This window comes from Mauremys reevesii, linkage group 4 (genome assembly GCF_016161935.1).
Source record: "Mauremys reevesii isolate NIE-2019 linkage group 4, ASM1616193v1, whole genome shotgun sequence".
NCBI lineage: Eukaryota > Metazoa > Chordata > Testudines > Geoemydidae > Mauremys > Mauremys reevesii.
Genome location: NC_052626.1, coordinates 104,543,586 through 104,569,141, shown reverse-complemented (window position 1 = coordinate 104,569,141; position 25,556 = coordinate 104,543,586). Strand labels below are relative to the sequence as shown.

General features: G+C 42.9%; 1 protein-coding gene across 3 annotated transcripts in view; it reads right to left on the bottom strand.

The window, feature by feature from the left end:
* KCNC1 (potassium voltage-gated channel subfamily C member 1) overlaps nt 1–25,556 on the bottom strand; it is a 195,486-nt gene that overhangs the window by 64,900 nt on the left and 105,030 nt on the right. For all 3 annotated transcript variants that reach the window (XM_039536442.1, XM_039536445.1, XM_039536443.1), the window contains exon 2: nt 835–1,768. In XM_039536442.1, coding sequence (XP_039392376.1) covers nt 835–1,768 — 934 coding nt within the window. The remainder of the gene's footprint in view (nt 1–834; nt 1,769–25,556) is intronic.

Below are 25,556 nucleotides of genomic sequence, written 5' to 3'. Positions count from 1 at the left end.
CTAAGAGGTTGAAAGAGCTGTAGATCATCAACCCATGCTTTCATGAGGAGCAAATATGTTTTAGCTACTGTAGTTCAAAACTCTTCATAACTCTAAATGCTAAGCTCTAGTGTAATATAGAATGGGTTGGTTTGCATGCTATGGAGTTAACATCCTTACATCTATAACTGTCTCCTAGTGAGTCATTTTGTGTTAGTGTCAAGAATTTAAGCTATCGTTCTACTTTGCAGTTAATCATCTGAAAGAGATGGGATTGCCTTGTGAATATGCATGTTGGTGTAGTCATCCCTCCAACTTAGTAGGCACCTAATTTCTTTAATCAGATGCACAATACCTGCCATTTAAAAACAGCTGAAAGGTCACAGCTGGGAACAAATTAAAAAACATCTGGCTTTTTCAAATTCTGACCTCGTTGTGTCAGAAATCTCTGTAAGAGCTGCGTACTCAGCTCCTGCTCTGCTAGGAAGCATTCCGCTCTCAGGTGCCTCCGTGATGCACTATAGAGTCCAGCAACATGGCTATAGAATGCTAAAATTTTCTTCCACTAGATGTAATTGCTCTTCAGAAATATCTTGAACCATGTATTCCCTTGACCAGGACCAAAGTTAAGGCTCCTGGCGTATGATCTCATCCTTAATTTTGCTGAGCAGCCTCCCCTGCGCCATTTGTCCCCGCAACCTAGACTTCACACATGATATTCAATGTGTGGTGGTGGGACTATAATGGATAAATGTGCTACCCATTGCTCTAAGAAAGCAGTCTGACTGAATCTTAAATCTCTACAAGGTATGGAGGTTAAAGGTCAGATGGACATTCCTCTAAGAGGTTTCCTACCTGCTCTGTTAATTTCTAAAATTTCTTCTTGGGCCAGTGGGCATGTGTCGCTCTGAGTACTGTGGTGTGGAGAGTTTACGACAGATTTACAATAATTGGGGGATCCCAGCTGGGGTGGCCTCGGGATATGCTTCTTTTTTTTCTTTGGTAGCTTCTGCTTAGCCATAGCTAAGGAGTAATACATTCCGAAATTGTTCACAATGACGGGGACAGGCATGGCAATGGTCAGCACGCCTGCAAGAGCACAGAGAGCCCCCACCAGCATGCCTGACCAAGTCTGAGGATACATGTCTCCATAGCCCAGGGTAGTCATGGTGACAACAGCCCACCAAAAGCCGATGGGGATATTTTTAAAGTGTGTATGTTCACTGGCACTAGGATCATTGGGTTTAGCACCTATTCTCTCAGCATAGTAGATCATCGTGGCAAAGATTAAGACGCCCAATGCCAAGAATATGATGAGCAGCAAGAATTCATTTGTGCTGGCACGGAGAGTATGTCCCAGGACCCGCAGCCCCACAAAGTGGCGGGTCAGCTTGAAAATTCGCAGAATTCGCACAAACCGGACTACTCGTAGGAAGCCCAGGACATCCTTAGCAGCTTTGGAAGACAGGCCACTGAGTCCAACCTCCAAATAGAAAGGCAGAATGGCCACAAAGTCAATGATGTTCAAAGAGTTTTTGATAAATTCCACCTTGTTTGGGCAGAAAGTGATTCTCATCAGGAACTCAAATGTAAACCAGACCACACAGACGCCTTCGATGTAGGTCAGAAAGGCCTCGGTCTCCGCTTCCCTGTAGTATCGCACGTGGGTGTCATTGCCAATGAATTCAGTCTCTGTTTTGTTCACGATGGGATTAAATCTCTCATGGGTCTCGAGGCAGAAGGTGGTGATGGAGACCAGAATGAAGAAGAGGGAGGCGAATGCCACGTACTGTTGAAGGAAAGTCACAAGAGAAATGTTAAACGGTAGATAAAGTACAAGGGATTTGTTTCTGAAACACACACAGAAAACTGTTGGATTATTACAACTGGAGATGTTAACAGCTGTAGTGCCTTCTGCCTGTGGATTTAAGGCATCACGCTTCAGCTGCAAAGACAATCACAGACTCTGGCTCTGATTCCTTAAAGCACTTAAGCATATGCTTACATTTAAGCATGTGCTTAAGTCTCATGGACTTCAATGGAACTTAAAGTTAAGCACATGCTTAAATGCTGCTCCAAATAGGGATGCCTTCCTGAATTGTGTCTCAGTGCCTGCTGAAGTTACTGATGGAAAAGACCCACTAGGTCTCAGAATCCACTTGCTCTAAAGTGCAAGATGTACAGTGGCTGCCATAAAAAAGTCAACATTTATTAACAGTTACCTCTGTCTTTTGTGTGAGGTGTAACAGTTATTTCCCATTCTAAGTTTAAGGAGCAATTGTAGCATTCCAGATCTCACTGTGTGGTAGCTGCTGCTAAATGTTGACATTAATGGTGGCTTCTGCAGGTTCCCAGTACAGGGCAGTATCTGATATTACAGAATGATGGGCAGCAAAGTTCCATTGGTTTGTGCTGAAAAGTCATGGCCTCACCAGAGCCAGCAAAACATGCAGAGGACTGGCCACAAGTCACGCTAACACCTACTATTGTAAGATTCTTCACCATTAAACCCCTCGGCCATCTTTTCCAAACCTTTCCCAGAAAGAGAGAGAAATATAGGGCCAGATCCTCAGCTGGTATGAATTGGCGCAGTTTCATTGGCTTCAGGGGAGTGGCGTCCAGTTACATTGGCTAAGGATCTGGTCCATTACCTTGTTTCCCATCAGAATGTGAGCATGCATTCGAAAACCAGATTTTTTCCAAGCTGCTACATTATTTCTCATTTCATCATGTCACAGTGAAGGTGGGAACATTCTCCCAAGGCCACAGGAGAGTCTGAATATTTGTTTGATCCACTTTTGGTCTCACTTACCTCAGATTATCACTGGACTCACTCCTGATTTATGCTAGTGTGATTGAGTAGAGGATGAAACCCAGAATATACAACTCTCAATAACTCCACTTTCTCTGCCTAATCCCCAGAAGGCATTTTGATTTAGCAATTAAATAAATCAAAACAAAGCACCCTTTCCCCACCCCAAGAATCTGTATGCATCTACTATGTTCCCTGTATGTCAGTAATGGAAGCATCTCTTTGATCTTCACTCTGGAGATCTGTGTTCCTCAAGTTAAAGGTGTCTACATATAGTGACCCCTTGACTAAGCAAGACACACAGGATACTTTCAATTGTGCCCTAAAGGACATAGGCAACTCTATCAAGTTAAGAGCTATCCAAAGAAAATGTAATGTCCTTGTATTACTTTTATCAAGCAATGTAACCAAACTAGGAGGTCAACGGGGTTGGTTTGTTTTGTTTATCGGATACCTAGCCAATACCACAGGGTCAGCTAAAAGAAATAGCTGCCAAAGGAATATACCTATTAAAAATAGTATCTGTCTCATGCTACAAGGCTCTCCTACAATCAACTACTGTGTATTCTTAGTGTGTAGCTAGTACAAAATTACACTTGACCTTCATGGTTAGTAAACAAAGTGAAAAGCAAATATTTGACTTGTCTCAGTGTACTTCTTGGTATAGCTAGCAAACTGAACTGTTTGCAGAGGAGTAGGAGCCAAGCTAGCTTGTGTGGGGATTTTCTGCACTCCAAAAACAGGGGATCTGATTCTGCTGTAGACGAGATCAGAGTCCAGCCCAGAGTCACTGACATTAGTGCTGGTGCTGAAACAAAGGATGGTCCAGCCCCTTCTTTCTCAAACTATCATTAGTTGTATTATGGTGGCACTGAGAGGCCCCCTTTGTGCTTGGTGCACAGACACACACATGACAAAGACTTTACAATCTAAACAAACAGATTAGCCCCATTTTACAGTTAGGGAACCAAGGCACAGAGTAACTTGCCAAAGGTCACACAGGAACTCTGTGGCAGAGCTAGGACTAGAACCCAGATGTCCTAGAATCAGGAGGCCACGCCCGCCTCGCACAACCAGGGCTGCTAACAGGGAGTTTTGCAAGGGAATTCTCCAGGTGAAGGAGGAGCAAATACAGGACCCTTGGGGTAAGTGGCTGTCTGTAGTGTGTGTTTGTATTTGGGGGTTACTTGCTGTGTGCTGAGCTTGTGTTTGTCCATCTGTTTGTTTGAAGGACCATGTGCTGTGGCTGGCAGTTGGAAGCTGTGAGCTTCAAAGTAAGGTTTGAAAGCTAGAAGCCTCGGTTATTTGGCTGAGCCTTAGTCAGTGGGTGGGGCTATCAAGAAGGCCAGGGCTTTATAAAGCAGTGAGCAAGTGACCAGGAAGCTTTGTGAACAGGGCTGCTAACAGGGAGTTTCGCAAGGGAGTTTGGAAGCGGAGTGGGAAGGGGGCAAGGTTCACTTGATGTTCTTTAAAACCTGTAAACTAAATTATATTCTAAACTTCTTGATTTAAACAATACCCTTTCATTAAATAGGTAGCTGTAAGCGAGAATGCAGGCAGAAGCCCAGCAGCAGAGTGGGGGCTACCTTGTTTATTGCGCTGAGTGCAGCGTGTATGATTACCTGCCCTGTGGGCAGGTGGCATATGTGTGCATTCGGTGCAAGGAGCTCCTGACCCTCAGAGACCGCGTACGGGCTTTGAAGGCCAGGGTGGTGGAACTGGACGAGCTAAGGGAGGTATGTTGATGAGGCTTTCCGGGACACTGTAGGATTGTCCCACCTCTGCTCAGACAGCCCCTGTGCTGTTGAGGAGGATGAAAGGTCCAGGAAAGTAGAGCAGTCAACGGGAGCAGAGGGAAACCTTCCCATAGTTGGGACCCTCCTTCCAGATGGTGTTGGGGTATCCTCTGGCACTGAGGTTACCTCTCCGGGGGAGGGAACTCCAGTCACTAGGAAAAGGCAGGTGTTAATAATGGCAGATCCAATCATTAGAACCATAGATAGCTGGGTTTGTGATGACTGGGAGAACCGTATGGTGACTTGCCTGCCTGGTGTGAAGGATGCAGAACTCTTGAGGCATCTGGACAGACTTATGTGTAGTGCTGGGGAGGAGCCGGTGGTTGTGGTACATATAGGTACCAATGACATAGGGAAGGGTAGGAGAGACGTCCTGGAGGCCAAATTTAGGCTGCTAGGGAAGAGACTGAAATCCAGGACCTCTATAGTGGCATTCTCAGAAATGTTCCCAGTTCCACGCACAGGGCCAGGTAGGCAAGCAGAGCTTCAGAGTCTCAATGCGTGGATGAGACGATGGTGTAGAGAGGAGGGGTTTCGATTCATTAGGAACTGGGGAAACTTTTGGGATGGGGGGAGCCTCTACAGGAAGGATGGGCTCCACCTAAACCAAAGTGGATCCAGACTGCTGGCACTTAACATTAAAAAGGTTTCAGAGCAGTTTTTACACTAAGAGATGGGGGAAAGCCGACTGCTGCAGAGGAGCACATGGATGGACAGAGACTTCTCTTAGAGGAGAGTCTATTGATCGAGATTCTCTAGTTTTAGTCAGGAGCAGACGATGGAAGAGGATAATCTAGGGGCCAGATCAGACGAGAAACATTCACATAAAAAAGAATCGGACACATCAGAAAAGGGCAGACAAATAAACCGTGACAATTTTTTTAATTGCTTGTATATAAATGCTAGAAGTCTAAATAATAAGATGGGTGAACTAGAGTGCCTCGTGATAAAGGAGGATATTGATATAATAGGCATCACAGAAACCTGGTGAACCGAGGACAACCAATGGGACAAAATCATTCCAGGGTGTACAAAATATATCGGAAGGACAGAATGGGTTGTTCGGGGGGGTGGGGTGGGGTGGGGGCATGGCAATATATATGAAAGAAAATGTAGACTCAAATGAAGTAAAAATCTTAAGTGAATCCACATGTTCCATAGAATCTCTATGGATAGTAATTTCATGCTCTAATAAGAATATAACATTAGGGATCTATTATCGACCACCTGACCAGAACAGTGATAGTGATGATGAAATGCGAGAGGCTATCAAAATTAAGAACTCAATAATAGTAGGGGATTTCAATTATCTCCATATTGACTGGGAACATGTCACCTCAGGATGAAATGCAGAGACAACATTTCTCAATACTTTAAATGACTGCTTCTTGGAGCAGCTGGTACGGGAACTCACAAGGGGAGAGGCAACTCTCAATTTAGTCCTGAGCGGAGCGCAGGAGCTGGTCCAAGAGGTAACTATAACAGGACCGCTTAGAAATAGTGACCATAATACAATAGCATTCAACATCCCTGTGGTGGGAAGAACACCTCAACAGCCCAACACTGTGGCATTTAATTTCAGAAAGGGGAACTATGCAAAAATGAGGGGGTTAGTTAAACAGAAATTAAAAGGTACAGTGACTAAAGTGAAATCCCTGCAAGCTGCATGGACGCTTTTCAGAGACACCATAACAGAGGCCCAACTTAAATGTATACCCCAAATTAAAAAACACAGTAAAAGAACTAAAAAAGAGCCACTGTGGCTTAACAACCACGTAAAAGGAGCAGTGAGAGATAAAAAGGCATCTTTTAAAAAGTGGAAGTCAAATCCCAGTGAGATAAATAGAAAGGAACATATACACTGCCTAATTAAGTGTAAAAATGTAATAAGAAAAGCCAAAGAGGAGTTTGAAGAACGGCTAGCCAAAAACTCAAAAGGTAATAACAAAATGTTTTTTAAGTACATCAGAAGCAGGAAGCCTGCTAAACAACCAGTGGGGCCCCTGGACGATCGAGATACAAAAGGAGCGCTTAAAGATGATAAAGTCATTGCGGAGCAACTAAATGGATTCTTTGCTTCAGTCTTCACGGCTGAGGATGTTAGGGAGATACCCAAACCTGAGCCAGCTTTTGTAGGTGACAAATCAGAGGAATTGTCACAGATTGAGGTATCACTAGAGGAGATTTTGGAATTGATTGATAAATTTAACAGTAACAAGTCACCGGGACCAGATGGCATTCACCCAAGAGTTCTGAAAGAACTCAAATGTGAAGTTGCAGAACTATTAACTACGGTTGGTAACCTGTCCTTTAAATCGACTTCTGTACCCAATGACTGGAAGATAGCTAATGTAACACGGATATTTAAAAAGGGCTCTAGAGGTGATTCCAGCAATTACAGACTGGTAAGTCTAACATCAGTACCAGGCAAATTAGTTGAAACAATAGTAAAGACACATAGAAGAACATAAATTGTTGGGCAAAAGTCAACATGGTTTCTGTAAAGGGAAATCATGTCTTACTAATCTATTAGAGTTCTTTGAAGTGGTCAACAAACGTGGACAAGGGGGATCCAGTGGACATAGTGTACTTAGATTTCCCGAAAGCCTTTGACAAGGTCCCTCACCAAAGGCTCTTATGTAAATTAAGTTGTAATGGGATAAGAGGGAAGGTCCTTTCATGGATTGAGAACTGGTTAAAAGACAGGGAACAAAGGGTAGGAATAAATGGTAAATTCTCAGAATGGAGAGGGGTAACTAGTGGTGTCCCCCAAGGGTCAGTCCTAGGACCAATCCTATTCAACTTATTCATAAATGATCTGGAGAAAGGGGTAAAAAGTGAGGTGGCAAAGTTTGCAGATGATACTAAACTGCTCAAGATAGTTAAGACCAAAGCAGACTGTGAAGAACTTCAAAAAGATCTCACAAAACTAAGTGATTGGGCAACAAAATGGCAAATGAAATTTAATGTGGATAAATGTAAAGTAATGCACATTGGAAGAAATAACGCCAACTATACATACAATATGATGGGGGCTAATTTAGCTACAACGAATCAGGAAAAAGATCTTGGAGTCATCGTGGATAGTTTGCTGAAGATGTCCACACTGTGTGCAGCAGTGGTCAAAAAAGCAAACAGGATGTTAGGAATCATTAAAAAGGGTATAGAAAATAAGACTGAGAGTATCTTATTGCCCTTATATAAATCCATGGTACGCCCACATCTTGAATACTGCATACAGATGTGGTCGCCTCATCTCAAAAAAGATATAGTGGCATTAGAAAAGGTTCAGAGAAGGGCAACTAAAATGATTAGGGGGTTGGAACGGCTTCCATATGAGGAGAGATTAAAGAGGCTAGGACTTTTCAGCTTGGAAAAGAGGAGACTAAGGGGGGATATGATAGAGGTATATAAAATCATGAGTGATGTAGAGAAAGTGCATAAGGAAAAGTTATTTACTTGTTCCCATAATACAAGAAGTAGGGGCCACCAAATGAAATTAATGGGCAGCAGGTTTAAAACAAATAAAAGGAAGTTCTCCTTCACACAGTGCACAATCAACTTGTGGAACTCCTTGCCTGAGGAGGTTGTGAAGGCTAGGACTATAACAGTGTTTAAAAGAGAACTGGATAAATTCATGGAGGTTAAGTCCGTTAATGGATATTAGCCAGGATGGGTAAGGAATGGTGTCCCTATCCTCTGTTTGTCAGAGGGTGGAGATGGGTGGCAGGAGAGAGATCACTTGATCATTGCCTGTTGGGTTCACTCTCTCTGGGCCATCTGGCATTGGCCACTGTTGGAAGTCAGGATACTGGGCTAGATGGACCTTTGGTCTGACCCAGTACAGCCATTCTTATGTTCTTATGTTCTTATATCTCGCCCCCATTTTCTTGTAATATTCCCGTTAAGACTAGAAGAACTGAAAGTAGCCTTCTGTGGTTCAGTGATTGTTACTGATTGCTTCCACTCCCCTCACAGAAAAGGTCTTGTGTAAGGAGTGATTTAAGAAACCATCTTAACAGCTGAATGTAGCTGCCAGGACTGTAGTTTGCTGTCGGGAAGAAGAGTGATCTAAAGGTTAAAGAAAAGAACTGGGATTCAGGACTTGTCAATGTCCATTCCAGCCTCTGCTATAAATTGGTGTGACTTTGGCTAAGGTAAGTTCTCTGTGCCTCAGTTTGCCCATCTGTAAAATGGTTACGGTAATGAGTTACTTGCCTGCAAGGAAAGTTTTGAGTTTTGCAAAGTGCTCTGAGATCCTAGATAAAGAGGCAAAAGCACTGCATATACTTTGGAGTTTGCTTTGCTGGCTTTACCTAGCATCAGAATCCTCCCTGGAAAATAAACCATAGACTCTTCTAAGGGCACAAAAGCTGAGATTTGCAGTGCAGTATTTGCAACACTCACATGTATAAATATAATTGAACATCTCATAGGCCTGGGTAGGATTAAAACAACAAACATTCCCCCTTCCCTCCACCTTTCATAAAGAAATCGGGAAAATATTTACCCTGGGCTCAGATCCTGTCTGCTAAATCTCAGCCTGGAGCAAATTTTTACCCCTGAGTTATAGACCCGTGAGAGTAAGAGCTTCTGAAAGGAATGCTGACACATCGGTAATGCTGGAAGCAGAAGCACTTGTTTCTAAAGCAGAGAAGGGAACAGCACACCATCTGATTTTATTAAAATAAAGCCATTATGCTTTTTAACGGATTCATGAAGGAGGCCCTTCAAACAGACTTAAAATGCAGTACACTTCTTAACGTGCTTGAGTAACTCCCATGAGCCAGTGTTTGCTGCATAGGACAACCTTCAGCATGACCTCCTTGCACAGCGAGAATCATTAGAAGTGATGGTTTGTTGTATTAAAGAGAAGAAACAACCAAATGTGACAGGACCTTTAAAGCCACTGCAGTGACACACACTAGCAATGTTGTTGGGAGATAACGTGACACCAGTAATGTCTCCCACTATTCATTCCTGCAAATGCATGTCATTGCTTCCTGATAGAGCCAACAGTTCTCAGCCCATCATTCAGCAGAGCTCTCAAGCATGTGCTGTAAGTTAAGCATGTGCTTTAGTCCATCCTTGTTCGGCAAAACATAACACACTTTAATGTGGATGGATTTACGCACTTGCTTAAAGTTAAGCACAACCTTAAGTGATTTGCTGAATTTGAATTGGGGTCTCACTGTTTTGGGTCTTCACAAAGGCTCATAAAAAGTCCTGTAGGGATAACATGATGATCAACCCGCCCCACTCCGCCACTGGTTACCACTGTACATTGTAATAGTTACTGCCTTATAGCATTACCAGCAAGGCTGTCCTATAACTAATGTTTGCAGAAATACTCCTTTATGATCTCATTCCTGTTGGTAGTTAGTTGCTTTGAAATCAGATTGCATTTTAAGGGGCTGTTGTTAAAAAGCAGCCTTCTCTTCTGCAGTTCACGTTTTGTGCCATAACACCAAGGCTGTCCTATAACTAATGTTTGCAGAAATACTCCTTTATGATCTCATTCCTGTTGGTAGTTAGTTGCTTTGAAATCAGATTGCATTTTAAGGGGCTGTTGTTAAAAAGCAGCCTTCTCTTCTGCAGTTCACGTTTTGTGCCATAACACCATACGCATACAAGAGATAGGAGTTGTATGCAGAACAGCCATTTGGACAGATGAACATGATGGGTTTGGTTCTCAATTACACTAAGGCTCCTTTACACTACCCAGACCCCTGTAAATTTCCAGAGGGGGGTCTAATGGGACATTGGTGCAAATGAGAATCAGGCCTGAAAACTCAATCATCTGCATACACAACCGATGGCATCTATCACCTGCACATGCTCCGATACAGATTTTCAGAAGCCCAGGGTGGAGTAGCTGGCAAGTCAGTGGCTGATGCAGAAATTGGAAGGAAAGAACCAGTATTGTCTTCTTCTATATGTTCTTCTACATGAATTAAGTGCTATCTGTAAACTATGTTTACCAAAGTGTAAACATAATCTGATCTCCTCAAATGCAATGCAGTATTGTATTACATGGATCAGTATTCAATCCTGTCAAAGGAACTGCAAGGGAACCCCACATTTCCCTCCCACCACAAAGGCTAACAGCTTCTCTCATCTGATGTCCAACACTACGGTGGCCTATTTTCAGAGATGCTGAGCCCCTATAAATCCCATTGAAGCCAATTGGATCTACATATGCTCATTGCTTTGAAAATCAGGCCTCAGCCCTTTATTCACTGATAATTCCCTCACCTATCGTCCATCCTGTGAGTTTGTCTTTTGATATTTACTGATCCTAATTTTCTTTGTCTTTCCATTTTATAGTAGAATAACTCTTCTTACAGACAGCCCCCCAACCTGAAGCAAATACTCACCAGCAACCACACACCACACAACAAAAACACCAACCCAGGAACCTATCCTTGCAACAAACCCCGGTGCCAACTCTGTCCACATATCTGTTCAAGGGACACCATCATAGGACCTAATCACATCAGCCACACCATCAGAGGCTTGTTCACCTGCACATCTACCAATGTGATATATGCCATCATGTGCCAGCAATGCCCCTCTTCCATGTACACTGGCCAAACTGGACAGTCTCTACGCAAAAGAATAAATGGACACAAATCAGATGTCAAGATTTATAACATTCAAAAACCAGTTGGAGAACACTTCAACCTTCCTGGTCACTCAATTACAGACCTAAACTTCGCAATTCTTCAACAAAAAAACTTCAAAAAAGACTCCAACAAGAAACCGCAGAACTGGAATTAATTTGCAAACTGGATACCATTAAATTAGGTTTCAGAGTAGCAGCCATGTTAGTCTGTATCCACAAAAAGAACTGGAATACTTGTGGCCCCTTACAGACTAACAAATTTATTTGAGCATAAGCTTTATGAAGTGGGCTGTAGCCCACAAAAGCTTATGTTCAAATACATTTGTTAGTCTCTATGGTGCCACAAGTACTCCTCATTCTTCCTCACTGTTTCTAAACCGGGTGGGGCAGAAAAGTGTGAATTTTGTCATGTGCCCTTGAGTTTTGCAATGGAAGCTAAATTTTTCTATAATTAAAGCAAGTACCGAAAGCGTTGGAAAGTGATCAAAGCTCTTTTATCTGCTTTGACACTTGCCACACGTGAAGGATTCCTGCTCACACTGGAGATGCTGCTGCTGATGCTTTCATACCCAAGAAAGTGACATCTGAGATTTTCCTAAACTGCAGATGGGCGGATGAATTGAGAGGAGACCTTAAAAGAGAAATTTGCATTAAAATGTAAATAATGCAAAATGTTTACATTTTGAGGGGGAAAAAATGACAATCCTGCATAGTCTCTGAGTATAGCAGGCCCAAAATTGTAATGCAAATAGTCTGATGAGGCTATTTTAAGAGCTTTCCTCTGGGCCTTTTAAGGGGAGTTCATCACTTTATGTGGCCTCTTGATTAAAAAAAAAAAAAGCGCTTTCTCTCAAAGAGCCTGATTCTCCACTGCCCTGCATCTTGCTGAGTCATTTATGCCAGTGCAAAGTAGGTGTAAAATGCTGCCCACATCAGAACATGTTTTGCGTAGTGGGAAAGGACAACAAAAGGTGAGAGGCAACAGAACCATGGCTAGGTATTCATGACTAATGGGCACTGCATCTCTCCACCCAGCATGGAGAGAGAATGAAAAACCAATGGCATTAACACTAATAAGCCTCTTAATACAGGCTCATTATGCAAAACATCAGAATGTTTGAAGCATATGACCAGGTGTGACTGTCTAGTGCTGGAAGTGGCTCTTGGAAACATTAATATAACCTGCAGTAGTTCCAGTCTTGCAGGCAAGAAATCTTTACTTTTTTATTTTTTTTTAAACAGAAACTTTGTTATTCTGTAGGATTTCCCCTGCAGGACAGGTGGATTTTAAGACAGAAAGACAGTGAAGGGCAGGGCATACAGCACTGTACTGGGACTCAGGTGATTGGAGCGCTATTCCTGGCTCTGCCACTGACCTGCTGTGTGACCATGAGCTAGTCACTTCATCTCAGTTTCAAACTCAGTTGCTTTTGGGGTTTTGAAAAATGGTTTCCATGGCTCTGTTGATGACTTAGGCCTCACTTCAGCTAGGGACTGAAGCTCATGCCTAATTTTAAGTGGGTGAATAGTCCCACTAAAATCTCAAGATATATTGAAGTCAATATGACCATTCACGTACTTAGAGTTAGTTATGTGTTTTAAGTATCTGGTTGAATGGGGCCGTGACTATAAAAGTGAGCAAAAGCAAGGATCTTGTTGAAAAGCAATCTCTGCAGCTATGAGACTTTATTAAGAACTATCAGACTGAAAACAGCTTTGGAGTTTCTTTGCACATAGTGCTTATTAAGAAGCTGGTAATACTTAAAGGGAAAAAAAAGTCCAGTCTTGCTCTTGTAGGTGTGAATTATATAAAAGCATGATCTAGTATTCTAGCCAGGTCCTGTTCTGTGAGGAGAGCACAGGCCAGTAGCAGTTAGCTTGATCTTTCTTTGTTTCTTTCTTTGCAATGAACTGACATTGAGGCAATCAATACAGCCACTCACTTCAGTGAGCACAGTATTTTAGTCACAGGGCTGTTCAAATTTATGTTATTCAGCTGAGATCTAACAAAGAACTATGCTTACAAATAGACAAAGCCCTCGCTGGAGGATACGAAGACCACTACTCTCGTAGGAGCTAATGGATGCAGTGATTATGTAATGTTGAAAAAATAGAATATAGATTGCAGGAGGTATCTCTGATTGCTTTAGGGAAAGAAGCGATCAGCTGTGAAACATCATGTGAAAAAATGTACAGTCAACTGTGGGAAATAGGTTTGTTATTTCCAAATTCTGTGTTACAAAAACAACAACAACAACAAAAAACGGAAGTGGATGGATCCCTTGAGGGCAAACCCTAATGTGCAGCTAGAGGATATGTGTGCTGGTATGGTGACTCTTGGGATGTGCAAAACGTCATTAAAATTGGAAGACTGGCTTGTGCAGTACCAGCTCAGGACCACATAGTGAACCAAAGTGCTCAAGAAGTCAAGCACTGGAGCTGACTTTTCTGAGTCCCAAGCAAGGGATCAATTGATCAATCATCCATCATCTGTTTTGACTAGGACAGGCTAAGCCTCATGGGTTAAAGGGAAGGAACATTTCACATTATTCTCTAGCAACCCTGGTAGGACAATTCCCATCGCAACACAGACAGGTTTCAGAGGGAGATAGGCACCCAGACTTCTTCAGCCAGACATATTGGTCAGCTTAGTTCTGGGCCTTTGAAGAAGGAGAAGCAAGAGGTGGAGGGATGAAGGGGAAAATGGGAAGATTCCCATCTCTTGAAAATACTGTGTGGGACCACTGCCTTCTCTGTATATGATTCATATCAGTCAGAAGGGCTGTAAATATCCAGATGACACTCTGTCTATAAAAACATTATTTAGACAATGTCCAGTGCAATAGCAATACATCAGTTGGAAAAAGTATATAAACCCGCATGCTTCAGGGCATAAGCCAAGCAACAACTGGTGAGGTTAGGAAGAAATTTCCTCAAGGGCAGTTTATTCCATAGCTGTCCACTAGAGGTCTCTTGCACCTGCCTCTGAAGTATCTGATGCTAGCCACTGTCGGTGACAGGATACTACACTAGATGGAGCATTGGTCCAGTGTGGCAATTCGTATGTTCATTTTGTATTTTTAAAAATGCCCGATCCAATAGGTGTTATGTCTATTTTTAACATTATTATTATTATTATTATTAAATTATCCACTCTAGTTCTGTTGCACTGACTAGTGGTAGTGCCATTATTAGTGATGCTTGTCAGGAACTTGACTCATCACCTTTATTGTGGCGCCTATTTTATCCTCTGAGAATGTCGCTACTTACTCCCTCTTACTCATCCTCAGGTCTTTATTCTGACTATGAGATGAGCAAAGCAGTTTTTGCACAGTCTTTTGACTAATGAAGGGGGTTCCTCACTAGAAGTGGACAGAATCCTCTTGACAAAACACACCTGCCTGGCCCTGGGTTTCATCACACTCATGACACTCATACCCAGTTTGTTGAGAGGTTTGCTATGGTTTAGAGACAAGTTTTATTTTTCTGGTTTTGCATCAAAATCAGCCAAATTCATGGTGTCCCCTGGTTATTTATAACATGCAGCCAGGGGAAACTGTGTGTCTCTGACTGAGTCTCAGGGTGAGATTCTGAGTTCATTAGAACTTGAAAAGCAAAGGGTCACTGGCCTACAGAGAGGAGAGTATTTACATGCACCTCTGAAACCACTGAATGTACAGAGCTCTGTTTCATGCAGGCAGCTGTGCCTTAAGAAGTGCAGAGCATCTCTGCACCATGCCTTTTTTCTCCTTCAGGGATAGAGCGTGACTTGGACTGTGTGCTGTGTGGGTGGTAAAAAACCCTGTTTGGCCCTAGCCTGGGGCTAGGTGGACCTTAGGTCTGGTTGAGCAGGAGTAAGTACTCCCCTCCTTCCTTCCTGGAGGGGGTGCACAGGAAGAGGTGAGGAATAGGCAGAAACTTTGCTACACCCCCCCCCCCACTGCTCAGAATAGCTAAGTACAGTAAAGGGGGTGTAGTAATGTGCTGTTGCTTTTAGCTGCCCAAAGCAAGGAGAACGCAGGAGAGGAATTGTGACTTTACAGTATGGGATGGGTGGGGTGATGCAGCTTATGCACCATCCCTTGCTTATGGGTGACTATAGACACAATCTAACACTTAGTAAGAGGCGCAAGGGACCTGATGGTGTCCATTCTCAAACCCAGATCCAATCACAGCAAAGCATGATGATCCCACAAGTCTTTTGGAGAGCAGGAATACAAGTTTTTGTAGTCTTTCATGGCCCCTTCTGATTGCTGTTTGGGATGCTCTGCACAGGGGTAAAGGGAATCAAATCATTCCAAATATAGAAAAAGAGGAAAATGAGATCTGATCTCCATCTACACTAAAAAGAGCAAACCCCATGGTTTTTTTGGTAAGAGGAAAAACTGCAGCATGTGAAACAGTTGTGAATGAACCTTAATAAGAAGACACTTGAAATATGCAATGAGGGCTGATCCTAAATTTAGAGCTCTCTAGACTAATGAGCAAGGTTGACTTTGCAGTTTGGTTTTTGAGTCCTGAGGTTTGCTTCATGTGCCGAGTCCTTGTTGCCTTTCAGACAATAATGCTGATACTCTGTGGCAAATTAAAATAAACAGCTGTCAGAGCTGTAATAGATTTTAATGTATTTAGACTGAATGTTTTATAAACCTATGATAATGTGGGCAATTTACCTGCATATTTTTCATACATCAGCTACCCCAGAAGTCTTAGGAGGTGGGTTGGTTTATAAAACATTGGCTCTGCATGCCCAGGACTAAGGTAGATTGTGCAGAAAGCCACATCCCACAGAAAACCCACAGAGGTAAGCTCTTGGGACAGGGATTGGCTCTTACTATGTGGCTGGCTAGATCGTTGGGCTCAACAGGTAGTGATCAACGGCTTGATGTCTAGTTGGCAGCCGTATCAAGGGGAGTGCCCCAAGGGTCGGTCCTGGGGCCGGTTTTGTTCAACATCTTCATTAATGATCTAGATGTGGGATGGATTGCACCCTCAGCAAGTTTGTGGATGACACTAAGCTGGGGGGAGAGGTAGATACACTGGAGGGTAGGGATAGGGTCCAGAGTGACCTAGACAAATTGGAAGATTGGGTCAAAATAAATCTGATGAGGTTCAACAAGGACAAGTGCAGAGTCCTGCACTTAGAATGGAAGAATCCCATACACTGCTACAGGATGAGGACTGACTGGCTAAGTAGCAGTTCTGCAGAAAAGGACCTGTGGATTACAGTGGACGAGAAGCTGGATATGAGTCAATAGTGTACCCTTGTTGCCAAGAAGGCTAACGGCAGATTGGGCTGCATTACTAGGAGCGTTGCCAGAAGATTGAGGGAAGTGATTATTCCCCTCTATTCGGCACTAGTGAGGCCACACCTGGAGTATTGCGCCCAATTTTGCCCCTCCCCCCACTAAAGAAAGGATGTGGACAATTGGAGAGAGTCCAGCAGAGGGCAAAAAAAATGATTAGGGGGCTGGAGCACATGACTTATGAGGAGAGGCTGAGGGAACTGGGCTTATTCAGTCTGCAGCAGAGAAGAGTGAGGGGGAATTTGATAGCAGCCTTCAACTACCTGAAGGGGGATTCCAAAGAGGATGGAGCTCAGCTGTTCTCAGTGGTGGCACGTGGCAGATGACAGAACAAGGAGCAATGGTCTCAAGTTGCAGTGGGGGAGGTCTAGGTTGGATATTAGGCAAAAACTATTTCACTGGGAGGGTGGTGAAGCACAGAAATGGGTTGCCTACGGAGGTGGTAGAATCTCCATCCTTAGAGGTTTTTAAGGCCCAGCTTGACAAAGCCCTGGCTGGGATGATTTAGTTAGTGTTGGTCCTGCTTTGAGCAGGGGGTTGGACTAGATGACCTCCTGAGGTCTCTTCCAACCCTGATATTCTATGATTCTGTGCCCTGCTCTCAGCTGGAGCCTCAAAACATGGTTATTATACAAATGATAAATAACAATAAGATTCTCCCTTGGAGCAATAGGCCAAGATGACCAGTGATTTTGGATTCCTCAAATTCTGGGTACCCAGCCTGAGACACTTGAAAGGAGGCTTGATTTTCCAGAAATTGTTGAGCAGCTGCTCTCTGAAAATCTAGTTCCTTCATGGTGTCAACCGAGACACCCACAAACCACTAATCACATTTGAAAATCTTAGCCCTTGTAGGTCATTAACCACAAGCTCCTATTCTCTCATGGCCGGGTTCAAAGCCACTAGAAATCAATGGTAAAAGTCCTACTGACTTTGAATCTGGTGCCAGTACATTGTGCAAACGAACCTGAGAATGGTCACCAGCTTGGGCGAAGTAAGATTGGTTTATTTCATTTGTTTTTAATATGAGAACATTTGCAAAGGAAGGCATGCTCGCCATGTGAGTCGGGAAGCTGCAAGTGGGAGGTCTAATGGGGGAATCAGGAAAACATCTTCCCCTCATGATATAGTATAGCACAGCTAAGTGCACCGAGGGCCACTCACATCTTTCTCTAAAGCATCCAGCCTTGGATGACAGGACACTAGCCAAAATGGACCATTGATCTGTTCTGGTATTTCCCACATATGCTCATTTTTATGTGTCTGTGTTTCTATTTTCATCACAAGAAAGCATTTAAAATGAAATCAATCAATCAATGCCATTCTGATTTTTACCTTATTATGATCTGTATTACAGTAAAAGCTAGAGGCCCTCGCTGAGATCAGGCACCCTCGTGCTAGCTACTCTACATACACACAGTCTGTGACAGTCCCTGTCCTTAAGAGGTGGCAAATTAAATACACCACACAGACATTTTTAAACGCATCTTTTATGTAGTGATCATGTTGAGGATTCCGAAGTTGGGATTAGTTAAAGGGAGGGCAGTCTTTTTAAATCTTAAATCGTTTTGTGAATGAGAGATTAGGATGGAAATCTCTCATCCAGTAAAGACAATGAGGAAAGGAAAGACAATGATTTAGACCTGCCACTCAACAAATATTCTTTCTATTCTTGTGGATGACAGTTTTCCAAGACCTAACTCTTCTCTATTGGTCTATATAGTTCTGTTTCCTTTATGCCCTTAGATGTGCACAGATCTGTAATGGTATCTTGCTGATAAAGTTTACTTTTTAAACAGATGCTGGGCTGCTTGATTATTTGATTTAAAAAAATAAAAGCCTCCAGTCTGTCATAATTTGGTTTTACAATCACAGATCAGCGGTCACTTTTCCTCCTTCATCCAGCGAGATTCTTGTTACAGAATCTTGTTGTCCACTTTACAGCCTGCAAGCAAGATCAATGCGGACCCACTACAGATGGCTACTGTACTATGTATAACCTTGAAAGGGTCAAACCACTCTCAGTATTTGTTTGGAGCAGTGGCCCTTTTTCTTTTGTTCATTTGTCTTCACGGTGTAGTAAAATGGATGCACTCATGGGCACAATCACTCAGGGAAAGAGCGTGGGAGCCTTCGTGACCCATCCATAAAAAAAGAAGCTAACAAAACAAGCAGGAAGTCATAGGATTCCTTGTGGACTACACTCATAGCTCTAATTATACTCTATCTTATTAAACTGATTAAGCAACACTGACAAACACGAGGTTGTTCAGGGGGTGTGGACTGGCTTTAAATATTATGGCTGCCTTTGCTGGTGCTGCTAAGGGGCCAGCATGTGAGACTGAAGCAACTCAGCAGGTCACAGTGCTTCATATCGATTCCAGAGACGTAGTGGTGCATGGAATCCAGATGCAGCTCTGTCTATTCTAGCGCAGGTGCTGCTGCTTCTATCTGAGTTTTGTCAGCCTGGCACCATGCTGGCATTTCACTGTGAAAATCAGGTTGCAGCTGGATACCAGGAGAACTGGGTATGGGTGGATGGAAAGTGAAAGGTTAGAGCTGATATGTACTAGGGATGCTTTCACCTTGCTTTCAGAGAGAGAGTGTAGGTAAAGAAATAGACAGTTGTACAGGCTAATCTATACAGACAGACAATGGGGGAAGGAAGCGAGAGAAACACAGGGATGAAAAGAAAGTGGGGGAGTGAGGACAATGCAGTGAGGAGAGAAAAGACCAAATTAGAAGCAGGCGGCACAATTCATCATTGTTCTGAGACTCCTTTGCATCAGCGAGACTAATGCAACGGGGCTATAGAGCAGGTGGAAGCCTCCTCTGGAAAACACCCCTGGATCAAAGAACCCTGTACACAAGTGGAGAGACAACTCTGTGCCACATTTTCAACAGCTGACACAAGGGGTGTTCTGGGGTGGGACAGGGGAAGGTGGGGCAGAGAAAGAGGGGAGCATGGCCAGGGCATTGCTGCACTCTGATGATTTTGTGCTCCTGCAAAGCCCACTGAGGTCAATGCAACAGGAGGTTAGCGCAGCCCCAAGGGCTCCCTAACTTGTGTGGGGTCTGCACTGGTTCATACAGTCCTTGAATATGAAGGGCACAAACTGCCTCCCCTGTGTCCCTGTGCACCAGCCAAGGGATGAATCTAGCTCTGGAAAGGTAGGGAAGAGACAAGACAACAGGAAACAATCCATTGCCTCTAAAACAACTGGCCTCATCTTGTCAATTATAGCCACGGGGTGTAGTTGCTGCTAGGAAAAAGAAGTCAGTTCAGTTGTTATGAAGAGCAGGAGTGACAGGGAAGTAACACTTCATGATATATGAAGTACTTCCAAAACATGCACTTTTATAGTAAATCCTGTGATATTTGGTGTTTCTTAAAACCCCAGGTCCTAGAGTCAGGTGATTACATGGGAATCTTGAGCGCTTCCATTTAAAAAGTAACTCAGTTTCCAGCCCTCCTGGTTGTGGAGAAAAGATTGAAAACATTATTGCTAAAAGCCCTAAACCCCAAGGCAGACACAAAGAATCTAAGCTTTTTTATTTTCAGACCTCTCATGATTTTATAGCCAATCTCATGATTTCTGGGAGTCTGACTTGTGAGTTTTGACTAGCTGGGGCTGACAATACTGTATATGTATCATATCTGAATAGAGCTGATTGTCACCATTTTGTGATATACAAAGATACTAATACTACAATTAGTGAACCTCTGGTGAATGGGAACAGCCCCTCTTGCATCAAAAAACTGCAATTCTGTTCTGAGTTGAGCTCACCTTCAGAGACACTGCAAAGTTGCTGATGCCACCAAACTTGACCCGCCTAGTACTAAAATATCTGTAGTGATAAGTGTCTTACAGGCAATAAATATATTTTATTTTACACCTACATCTTTCACCAACATTTTTATAGTTATGGTTTTAGTAGGTCTTACAGTATTGGATCTACAGTGACTAGCAATCAAACACTGTTTCTAAAGGTAATGGCAGGCTGATAACATCCATGATGGCAGTAGTTACCCAAGATAGCCAGATACTCTAAAAAGAAAAGGAAACAAAACTGATCAAAGAGCCATGTGAAATAGTTTTCTGAAGGGATGAAAGCCTTGATAAGGTTTCTTAAAGATGGGAGCATTAAAGATAGGTAAGCAGAGATACTCAGAAATCTATCAAGGATATGAAGGACTTCCTTGGAAGGACAGGGACATAAAGGGCTTCACAACAGCCCTCTAATCTGTGATACTCACACAAAGTTAGTCAGTAATATTAGCTAATGTATAATATCATCTTCCTTACCTGACTAAACCATCCTTGGTCCCATTGCAGGCCTTTTCCCTGCAATATATTTACGACTGCAGCTTTGTTTTCTACGTCTTCACCATATTTTATGAGTGCCCACTAAAATATCCCTGTAATAAATATTGCAGTGGGATGGCTGGCATGAATATATCACTGACCTCAACTGGATAGGCTCAACACTGCTCAACTCTGTGTCAGGGGCCCTCTGCTCCCAAAATAGCCGACCAAGTCTTCTTTTGTTCAGGAGGAAGAGGTCAATGCTTTTTGAGGTCTGTCCCTGCAGCCAGTGTGAAGTGCAGCAAAAGTGATCACCTTAAAGTTCCTAGATGACCCACAGGTATGCTATAATAGTTCAAAATGGCATGGGTCTACCTTTAATCAGTTACCCATTTTACTGTTAAAGTAAACAGACAAAGTCAAAGAATATGCAACTCTCCAATTAAGGCTTTCTCTGTTGCATTAGGACAGCTCAGACATCCAAGCTGACACAGAATCCCACCTGAGAAAGGCCTTTAATTATGCTGGTTTTGAGTGACTTAAATGAATTTCCTATTTCTAATATTAATGATGAAATAACTTCTTAAAATTCAGCTCCTACAGCCTTCGCATGGCAGCTCTCAAAGCATCATTTTTCACATACTCCACCTGGCTCAGCAAGGAAATGTGGGTATTTCCCAGTCTTTGCTTTGAAGTGCCTGAGGTATCATGTTCTGTCAGGTGCAAACTCTAGCTGAGAGAGTTCAAAAACTCTGCAATATGAACTTGCAAACCAAAGGGTCTTGTCCAAGGCAATTTAATCTGTGCAGGTCCCTGCAATTATAGGATTCTTTCCCTCTCCTATCCCAGAGACAATTGATGAGAAAACTGATAGTGTGGCTGAGTGCCTCCAAGGTCCGACTTAGTTATGAAACCAATATGGGAACCTGCATTACTGGTGAGATTTATAGAGTTCCTAATAGATGTAACAAAGGAAACATTTTCTTTCTTCTCTCTCTGATTTTATCTTCCTGCCATATTGCTTGAGATGACTGACATTCTTCTGCAGTGGGACAACTATCAGAGTTTTTTTCTGATCAGTGCTTTATTGGCACCACTTTGCACAACAAGCTTCTTCCTCTAGCTTCTGAAAAGATTGCTGCCACCAGAATCCCTGGGATCCATTCAGTAACGCCAGAACATTTGCATTGTGCAGCTTGCTCAAGAGGGACAAAATTCTGCCCTCATGTTCATCTGGGCAGCTCCACTGAGGCCAGGGGCAAATTCATCCCTGGTGGAACTCCATTGAATGTCGATCAAGGAGATTATTCAGAAGAGACTGCTGGAAGAATTTGGCCCAAGGTCTACACAGTGAATTTACTGGTTTTCAGTGTTTCTGACTGCAAAATAGGGAGATGTAATTGATGGGCCCCCAAAAGCATACAGACTATAAGGATAATGGACATGAATAGTGCTGTTATATAAGGAATGATAATTCATCAACATAAATCAGAAACCTTTCTGGGAAATGTAACGGAAAAGGAAAATTAGCCCTTGCTGGTCAATTTATGCATCTAGGGATCTGCACAAGGGCTGCTGGAACCTGTACTTCTAGCATGTATTGCTAGCAGAGGGATGAGGACTCCACATTACCCCATGAGTGCTTATTGGTGGCTTGCTACCACCCCCCAAAAGACCCCTTTGGATTTCAAGTCAGAGAAGTAGCTAGACTTGGCAGTTCCCCAAGTGGGTTTGCTAGCTCAAGATGGAGGCAGAGGCCTTTTTGGAGGGAAACGGGGTGGCACAAAGCTACTGCAACTTCCAATTGGGAGGGAGAGACAAAGGGTGCCAGTGGTTGTGTTGGCCAGGAGGGGGCACGGCCAGACATGCACAGTTTCAGCTTTGCTTTATGTCTGCACAGAACTCTTCATTTTGTGTGGAACTCAAACCTGCATGGCTGCAAACCCCGCTCTGGGGGGTTCCTTAGCAGGAACCTTTTTCAATGTTATTTAGCTTTGTTTCTGGCTTTCTCTCCTTTCAGAGCCTTCTCTTTCTACATCTGCTCCCCAGTACCCCTTCTCTCATTTACAGTCCCTACTCTTATTACTTCTATGAACACATTTCTAGCCCTCTCTGTTGCCATGGCAATGTCTCTGCTTTGCTTGCAACCCTAATTTATCCTCTGACTGTTTTCACTGCATTCTGTTTCCAGGGCTCTTTCCCTCCTCCTTCCAGGCCACGTACCCTCTCTCCTGCCATCTTCCCTCCCCCCATTCAAAGATTGTTAAGGTTTCTCCTTCCTCCATTGCTACAAGGTATCTCTTTCTCTCTCTTCCAGGCTCCCAAGGATCCTTTATTAAGGAAGCTTAAACTTGCAACTCTACCAACCCCTTGGGAGGCCTTTTCAGGTAGATGCAGAAACTGGGGACATCAGACTTCCAACAGAGTAGAGCCCGCTCCTCATCCGTCACAAGAACCTGGATGGATGGATGGGACTCCGAGTTACGTAGGTAGATGGGATAGTACAGACCCCACAAAAGGGAGCTCTAGCATGTATGACTCATTTACTATTTAATGACTAAGAGAGGGGAAAATATGTGGGGAATCAGGGAACAGGTCTCAGTATCTCCTGTAAACTGTAACTGACCAATCTGGCTGATTCTCCTGTTCAAACAGTCAGCAAGATTTCTTTAACCTATGACACTTTTCCTCATGTATTTTTCTATGCCCTTCATTCCAGGTGCAGGAAGTATACTTGGTGTAACCTACAGCTTCTCCTCTCGCCTGTATTCTCTTATCTTGTAAATCTGATGCTTTCTCTTTCACTCCTTATGTAAGAAAACAACACACAAAATTCTGTACAGTTCATAATTATTATCTTTTAATAACGTGTCAACATTTACCAAATCACAGCACTAACTATGCTGTAGTCACTTCCTAGCCTGCTTGTGATAGAGTAGTGGTATATGAGCCATAACAGTAACCTTTCAATAGTCACCTTCATTTGTGACTATCCAGTCCCTACCATCTCTCTCCTTATCAGCCTGACCCACTTGTAGGAACTTTAATGGAAGTCAGGAGCCTAACTACCTTTGAAGATCAGGACCTTCTTTCCCAGCATGCCTTTCGGGGTCTGGCCCTTTAAATTTGGCAGAAGCAAGTAACTGCAACCCACAGATAGCCATTTTGCAACTGACTGCAGCTTTGTTTCTTCTAGCTGGTAAATTCTGTTAACTCATGGTATGTTTTCATTTTCTTTTTCCTGGGAGATGATGAAATGTTCTCATGCTTAGACTAGTGAGATACTGCAGTTTCTCAGGTAACACCATCTGGTAATCGCTAACTCCTGAACTGCAGCAACTATGTACTGCTGCAAGTAATACAAAATCCCTTCTCAGATTCCTGATACCACAGATGACCTTGGCTTTAAGGAAATAATTGTTTTAATTCATGAAGAATACGGTGAACATCATTTTGCCATTGAACTTGATGAAGTTAGGGTTCTGATTTATGATGGATCAGTCTCAAATGGTCAGGGGTTTGTTTGCGATATTTATTGGTTTGGTCTAGAAACAAAGCTGGGAATCTTTCCAGACCAACTTTTCTTCCAAGATTTCTGATTGTTTCCTAGTTCCAGATAACCTGGAAATACCACCGGATAAGTCCTTCTCATGGTGTTTCAGAAATTCCTCTTCTAGCTCTAGCCAAAATCTTGAAGTGCAGAGATGTCCTCAACTTTAAATTTGTCAGCAAAAATGGTTCTGTTTGAGTTTGTCAACGTTCAATTTGGTTCCTGTTTTATCCAAATTGGTTCACCTACCCCAACTTCTGATATTCATAGAAGTACTATGAGAAATCCTATGACTGCCTGGGAGTGTGAATGGCAGTCATTACGTCACAGACTGTGACCAATGAAAATTTCAGGGAAGCAACAAATGTACAGACACCTAAAACTTTAATTTAAAAGAGAATAGCTGCTAATATTATAGGGCTTTAGAAACAAAAGTGGAACAGTTATTGTGCTGTCCAGGAGAGAGACATCCATGTTAATTCCTTCATTACAATATCTTAGCTGAAATTAGAGTTTCTTAATATTCTTTCTACCTATTTCAGTTCTGTGTATATTCTCTGCATCTCATTCTGCTACTTTACTGTATCTGCAGATGTATGCCTTCTGTTCTTCTGCATATTTACAAGGCACTACAAAATATCACCAGTGTAATGACATTATTAATGCTTAGTCTGTCAGCAGTAAATGCAAATGACAGCATGTCATTTTTACTATAGAAAATGGGCTCTTTAGCAAGGGTATGTAGCATAACCCCAAATAGTTTGGGTTGGGATTTTGCAAGGAGCTGAGCTAGATTTTCTCCCTCCCCACTAGACTACATTGAATTTCAGTGGGAAGAGAGATTCTGACTCTGTCTCCTTTGAAAATCCCTCCCCCCCTTAAGTATGTGCTCACAATGGATCCTTAATGACTTGTACTTAGAACAAGTATTTTCATCACCTGCATCCCTCAGCCTCTCTTGCTACCCCCACCCCCACCCCCAAAATAGTTTTTAAAAGGGCCTTTAATAGGAATGTAAAAAAAAATTGCGCTGTTAATGCTGGTGTAGCTCCACCTAGGCCAGGCTCCAGTGGGCAACCCTGTGTTACCTCAGAGCAGGTCTAACAGACATGATATTAACACTGCCACTTACTGGGGCTCCCGATGATATTAGTATTGGTGTTAGCATGATGGCCACCGTT